At 43.6% G+C, this 7,230-nt stretch overlaps 1 protein-coding gene across 2 annotated transcripts in view; it reads left to right on the top strand.

The window, feature by feature from the left end:
• Positions 1 to 7,230, top strand: part of Kat7 (K(lysine) acetyltransferase 7) — a 32,792-nt gene that overhangs the window by 3,156 nt on the left and 22,406 nt on the right. For both annotated transcript variants that reach the window (XM_005394198.2, XM_005394197.2), the window contains exons 2-4: positions 670 to 817; positions 4,154 to 4,330; positions 5,564 to 5,803. In XM_005394198.2, coding sequence (XP_005394255.1) covers positions 670 to 817; positions 4,154 to 4,330; positions 5,564 to 5,803 — 565 coding nt within the window. The remainder of the gene's footprint in view (positions 1 to 669; positions 818 to 4,153; positions 4,331 to 5,563; positions 5,804 to 7,230) is intronic.

Here is a 7,230-nt window from a genome sequence, read left to right as displayed (position 1 = left end):
CACCCCCAGCCTAATGTTTTTTTTTTTTTTTAATGTGATCCCTGTTGATGGAGATTTGGAAAAAAATTTTCCCTAACATTTTATTTTTTTATTTTTTATTTTATTTTTTTGTCTTTTTGAGACAGGGTCTTGCTATGCAGTTCAGGCTGGCCTTGAGCTCACTTTGTAGCCCAGGCTGGTCTCAAAGTTACAACGATCCTCCTGCCTCAGCCTCCCGAGTGCTGGGGTTACAGAGGTGTGCCCCCACGCCCGGCCTTTTTTTTTTTTGGTTCCCTAACATGTTAAATGAGGTCTAGTACCAACATTTTTCACACTACCTTGGACTTTCTCTCTGCGTGTTTGTGTCAGCCGCACATTTTGAGTTGGGTACTTTCATTTCGTTTGTGTAACTGATCACCAAATGGACTTGGTTCATAATTAGTGATAATACAGTAAGACTTCATTCTCTTTCTTTCATTTATTTAGCAAAGGTGCCTGTGTGTAGGCTATTCTATTTAAATGTCCCAGATAGAGAGGAGCTGGCTCAGGAGCGGGAAGGGAAATGCTTGTGGAGTTCTTTCTTAGGTTTGAACTTGGTGTTTCCAGCATTGTGGTGCATTTTATTTCCAATGCTAATGAAAACCCATAGCCAATGCTTCTGTGCTAATGTCTGGATCTATGGTATTGCAGAGGAATGCAGGCAGTAGTTCAGATGGAACGGAAGATTCCGATTTTTCTACAGATCTCGAGCACACAGACAGTTCTGAGAGTGACGGCACATCCCGCCGGTCTGCCCGCGTCACCCGCTCCTCAGCCCGGCTCAGCCAGAGTTCCCAAGGTAAGACCTTCTCCCTGAGTGAGCCTCCCAGCGGACTAACTCGTCATCTTTTTGTTGTGCGAGTGATGTGGAAGCCAGCCCTCGGGTTGGAATAGTTCACAGACCCTGGTAAAATGTGGGGCAAATGAAAAAGCAACTAATTTTTACAAATGCTTCGCTTAGTGTAGTGTCTGGTTTGCAGGTTTAGAGGACCTGTGGCTGTGGGGCGCGGGTATATCTTGAGCGATTTGATTTTTAAAAATTTTTAAGACCATGGTATCAGGATCAGTAAAACCACTCTGCTAGAAGAGTGGAGGGGCTTAAAATAGTCTCCTGAACTTGTCAATGCATGAGGTGCAATGCTTGTAAAAGCCTGTTTTATTCTGGAATGTACTTAGATGCACATTTGATAGATAGAACTGTTTGTTCCCAAATACTAGTATGTAAATACCTAGAATTTTGCTTTGGTAGTAAAGAAAAGAATCTTGATGAGCCAGGTGTGGTGGCACACACCTATAATCCCTGCCCTTGGGGGGCTGAGGCAGGAGAACTGCCATGAGTTCAAGGCTAACTTGAACTACATAGTGAGACTCTGCCTCAAAAAACAAACAAAACAGAACCAAGATGAGTGTTGGAGTTGGAAGACAGTTTGAAGGTTCTCTAGTGCAGTTAGCCATCGGTGCAGTTAGCATATATCTTAGATTGAGAGGGTCGCTTTGATTCTTTGTGGTTTTGCTCAGGGATTCCCGACGGATGAAAGGATTATAGTTAATATAGAAAGCTGATCAGCCGGGTGTGATGGCGCACTCCTGTAATCCCAGCACTCGGGAGGCTGAGGCAGGAGGATCGTTTCGAGTTCGAGACCAGCCTGGGCTACAAAGTGAGCTCAAGGCCGGCCTGAACAGCATAGCAAGACCCTGTCTCAAAAAGACAAAGAAAAAAAAAGAAATCTGATCAATAGATGATAATAGGATATGGGGGAAAAAAAAAAGAAGGCTGATCAATAGATGATAATAGGATATGGGAAAAAGAATTTCTTTTTTTTTTTTTTTTTTTTCTTTTTGAGACGGGGTCTTGCTCTGTAATTCAGGCTGGTCTTAAACTCATTATATGGCCCAGGGTAGCCTTCAACTCATGGCAGTCCTCCTGCCTCAGCCTCCTGAGTGCTGGGATTACAGGTCTGTGCCACTATGTCCAGCCTGAGAAAAATGATGACATTCTTTGAGCACTTGAATAGTGTTGATTTGGTTACTGCTATATGAGCATGTTACAAAATGAGAGCAAAACATCGGTAGGAATATTCCTTTTCTCTTTTTTTTTTTTTTTTTTTTTTTTGAGCTAGGGTCTCACTGTGCAGCCCAGGCTGGCCTTGAACTCAGAGGGATCCTCCTGCTTCATTCTCATTCTCTCCCAAGTGCTGGGGTTACAGGCATGCAGGAATATTCTCTCTTAACAACTGTTCCTAACTCTTTATTTTTTTAGATTTTTAATGAAAGTGTAGATATTTTGCCTTGATTTTACAACCTTTAAGTTTTTACTACAGTGGACCTGTTGATAAATTGCTGCTGTAATTTAACAGCTACACTGTACCGACATACTGGAATAGAAAGAGATATTGGAATGGAAAGATCGTAATTCCTGCCTTAGTGACGCTTAGATTTTTGTTTGAGATAAAGATATGTGAATTGATAATGAGTGAGTGTTTTTGTTGTGGACTGAACCCCAGGGCTTTTGTACTGATCTATATGCCCAGCCCTTTTTATTTTGAGATAGAGTCTGGCTAAGTTGCCCAGTTTGGGCTCAGATCTGCGATCTTCGCATCTTTGATCTTCGAGCCTCAGCCTCTCAGGGTGTTAGGATCACAGGTGTGCGTCACCACGCCCAGCTGTGAATTGATAATGGCAATGCACTGTGAAAGGGCTGTGAAAGAGATTTGCTTAGAGTGCTCTGGGACCCCAGATGTGTGGCAGCAACTTAGAGCAGCTCTACCAACAGGAAGCCTCACAGGATCTCAGAAATTTACAAGTTGAGAGACGGGAAAATGTTATTCTCAGCAGAGGGAACAGTATATGCAAAACTAGGGGACATAATGTTGTTAGAAAGTGTAATTGGCTGTGCCCTCAACGCCTGGAAGTTACGTTTGAGACAGGTCAGAAATGCGTAAGCTCTGGATCTCTCTCTAGTCATTTTACTTAGTGGTGACCATAGAATCCCATAAATCCTGGGTGTGTCATTCACAATGTAGTCTAAATAAGGCCACTTTCTCGAGAGCAGAATGTAGACTACCTTGTGAACAGATCTCCTGGAGGGGTGCAGACTTATAGCTGGCTGGGTGCTAACTTTCCACCTGGAAGGTGAAGCATTTTAGTCTTCTTTGGAGAGTCTTTACAATTCATGCATTATTGTAGCATAATTTTGTTGTCTAAAATGTTTGTCTGTTCATTTTCGGTCTTTTTGAGACAGTCTCTATACAGTCCAGGCTGGCCTTGAATTCACATTGTAGCCCAGGCTGGCCTCGAACTCGAAATAGTCCTCCTGCCTCAGCTTCCCGACTGCTGGGATTACAGGTGTGCGCCACCACACCTGGTTTAAAATGTACTTTAATTGTGGTTTTAGTTCCTTTGCCTTTAAGTAGGACGTGTAAAGGGCTTTGCTGTCCAAAAGAATTTAAGAAGCTATATTCTTGTCTTTTCTTCAGGGTCTGTTATGATTTTCTATTTTGAGACACAAAAGAGGCCCCTAAAGAAAGGAAATATTTGTGTGTCATTATACTGTTAGGAGTAGAATATCTTTTTTATGCTTAGGTTAGGTTAAGGGAAGGCAGAGAAGACACAGCTAACGTTTATAAGGCACTCTATGTAGCAAGGATTATGTTAGTACTTTACATGTATTTTGTCATTTATTCCTCACCACAAGCTTTGAGGGATGTGCTGCTAGTACTTTCCTTTGGGTTTGTTTGTTTTTTTTTTTAATTTATTTTTTGAGACATGGTCTCATTATGCAGTTCAGGCTGGCCTTGAACTCAGTTTGTAGCCCAGGCTGGTCTCTAATTCACAACAATCCTTCTGCGATCCTCCTGCCTCAGCCTCCTGAATGTGGGGATTACAGGCATGTGCCACCATGCCTGGCAATGAGATTCCAGATCTTAAACTGTTGACACTGTACTGTATTGTATATACCTGAACTAAACCCTATTGCTTATGTATTATTTAATAAAATAGATATTCTAAAGATTTGTTGGATTTTGTGCACTCTGAATAGGAGGGAGAGAACTTCATTCTGATAAATCATATATAGATGAAAAGTAAAACAGATTTTCTTCTCTTTTATGTTATGATCTTTTAAAACTGGGATCAGACTCCAGCCCTGTTAGAAACTTGCAGTCCTTTGGCACCGAGGAGCCTGCATATTCCACCAGAAGAGTGACCCGTAGTCAGCAGCAGCCCAACCCAGTGACTCCGAAGAAGTACCCACTTCGGCAGACACGCTCGTCTGGCTCGGAAACCGAGCAGGTGGTCGATTTCTCAGATAGAGGTGAGTGGGGCTGGGGTGAGTGGCACACGTTACAGAGGATCTGCTGGCTCCCGTAAGGAGGGCGTGACTGCCACAGGGATGCCTGACGCAGACCAGAGTCGGCTGGGTGAGCGCTGTGTGCCTGATGCTTTTGTCTTGCTGAGGATGGTCTGGCTGTGGGGTTTCTCTGCGGTGTGTGAGATTGGCCTTGTAACAGGAAAAAGGGAGTGGGTCCTGCTTAACCGCAAAGAAGGCTTCACCCACTTTTCTTAGGGCCGGGCTGGTCAGTCTCTACCTATAGATTTCTAAGTAGAAATGATCTTCATTGAGTTAACCAATAAGATTAGGATTCACCAGCCAAAGCCTTAGAGATTACAAGGTGCTGAGCTTCTGGCCTACCAATATGGTGCATTGCTTGCACAGCATTTTTAAATTTGTTGCCAGTATTTGGAAATACAGGGATTGCATATAAAACTCTTGAGTTGACTGGTTGTGGTGACACACACCTGTAATCCCAGTGCTTGGAAAGCTGAGGCAGGAGGATGGCTGTGAGTTCAGGGCCAGCCTGAACTACATAGTGAGACCATGTCTCAAAAAAAAATCGCAGCACACAGGAAGCTGAGGCAGGAGGATTGTTGCAAGTTCGAGGCCAGCCTGGGCTACAAAGTGACTTTAAGACCAGCCTGAACTGCATAGTGAGACCCTGTCTCAAAAACACACACACACACAAAAAAAAGTCTTCATTGCTTGTTTCTAAACTGGTCGTTTACCCATAGTAGTAGTGTGGGCTGAGCGGTAGCTGTCCCCTTTATACAAACAGTGGGCTGTTTAAGCTTGCCAGGCCCCATAGGCATTTGGTTTGCAATCCTTGATTTAGAGCCTAGAATTTTGAGACTGGATTGTTAGGCTATCGGTGTGCGAACTGAGGAGTCTGAGGCACTCCTCTCACACCATGCTATTTAGTGCTGTACAGAGAGACAGTCACTCCATTTATCTTCTGTTTCCTGGGAGGAAAATTGGACGGTAATTTTTAAAATTTTATCTTTGCATATGATTAGACATTTAGGAGCGACACGGAAGTGAAATGTAAGTCACATAAAAGGGATGGTGTCAGTGTCTTAAAATAGATTGGTAGCTAAAAGTTACTGATTCAGGCATAGAAGGAGAATGGAAAAGCCCCTAAACTCTTGTGAACAGTACACTTCTAAATAAATGAACCCTAGTCACAAATTCTATTAATTACTTTTGCTTTAGAAACAAAAAATACGGCGGATCATGATGAATCACCACCACGAACTCCAACTGGAAACGCACCTTCTTCTGAGTCGGACATAGACATCTCCAGCCCCAACGTATCTCTGGATGAGAGCATCGCCAAGGACATGTCCCTGAAGGACTCAGGCAGTGACCTCTCCCATCGCCCCAAGCGCCGTCGCTTCCATGAAAGCTACAATTTCAATATGAAGTGTCCTACACCTGGTTGTAATTCTCTAGGTCAGTGCGGCCCTGCTTTGTGACCCTCAGCGTTCATTGATTCTCTCTCTGTCTCTGGAATTAGGAGCATCCAGAAATGTGCTGTGTTCTGTTGTGATTTAGCTTCTTAGATTCTGCGGTGTTAGCAGGAACAGTGATTTGTCCACTTGAACACATAGTGCAAGGAAATTAACTATGATGGACCATTTAGTTTGAGAGATTTTCTTTTTGATTTTTTGAGACAGGGCCTCACTATGTAGTCCAGGCTGGCCTTGAACTCTTGGAGATTCTCCTGTCTCAGCCTCCTGAATGCTGGATCGTAGGCATGCACCACCATACCTGGCATTTGAGAGCTTTTCTCAGTGAAAAATTCCCTCCTTTTCCTAGCAACACCAAAAGACGACCAGCTCTCTCATTATATGGTGTGTAGTTCCCACTTACTAGGACCAGTAGACTAAAGCTAGCGCAGAATGGTGGTCTCCTGGCCACAGCTGCTACGGAAATGAGAAAAACAGATTTCTTAGCAAGAGGCTGTGAGACTTAATGGAGTCCACATGAGCCCTTGGCCTTTTGTGACTTCAGTATTAGGTTTCCTGGCTTTGTGTACTTATTCAATATAAACAAGATAAAAGATTTCTGCTTGGATAAATAAATCTCTGTTTCCTGAAGACTTTTAACCCTTACTGAATCTTTTAAGGATTCTCAGGATGATTTGAAGCTTTGAGCTGAAGCGCAGATGTCGGGCCTGAGCCTTTGTAAAGTTGGAAGGCCCTGATTGGGAGATGAGCGTCCTTCCCTACGGATGTTCTGGTTTCCTGGTGCATGTGAAAGTTACATATGCTCTACGCGGCAGTGTGTCAAGTCTTAAGAAAAAAAGTACACACCTTAATTGAAAAAAAACACTTTGTGAAAAGACACTAACAATCGTCTGAGCTATTAGAAAAAAGGTGTCAGTAGACTTGTTTGGCAGAGTTACCACAAACCTTCAATTTGTAAAAAATGCAGATTCTGCAAAGCACAATTAAGTGAGAGAACGTCTGTGTCCAAACAAGCTTGCAGAGCGGCACACTGCACTTTACGCAGCGTCTGACCGCTGAAGGGCTTTGCTCCCACCAGCGTCAATGAAAATGCGAGCATCGCCTCAGTACGGCGATGGAATGGCTGAGGTGTCAGCAGGTGCTAGAAAGTTTTCAGTCCGTTTTAATGTTAGGAAGCCACGGTCACATATGTCATCTGTTGTTGACTGACACATTGTTACATGGTGCGTGACTGTAAGCTTATGGCTTTATAAAATTCCACGTTTAATAACACACTCCCAAAGGTCTGGCAGTTTGAATGTCATTTCCCCGCTCCCCCAATTCTTGGACTGTATTTGCTCTTTAAAGCTTACTCTGGGGCCAGGGATATAGCTCAGCAGCAAAGGCGCCTGCCTGGCAAGCACAAGGTCC

Source organism: Chinchilla lanigera, unplaced genomic scaffold, assembly GCF_000276665.1.
Source record: "Chinchilla lanigera isolate Chin_1 unplaced genomic scaffold, ChiLan1.0 scaffold00050, whole genome shotgun sequence".
NCBI lineage: Eukaryota > Metazoa > Chordata > Mammalia > Rodentia > Chinchillidae > Chinchilla > Chinchilla lanigera.
This window is presented reverse-complemented; position numbering and strand designations above follow the sequence as displayed.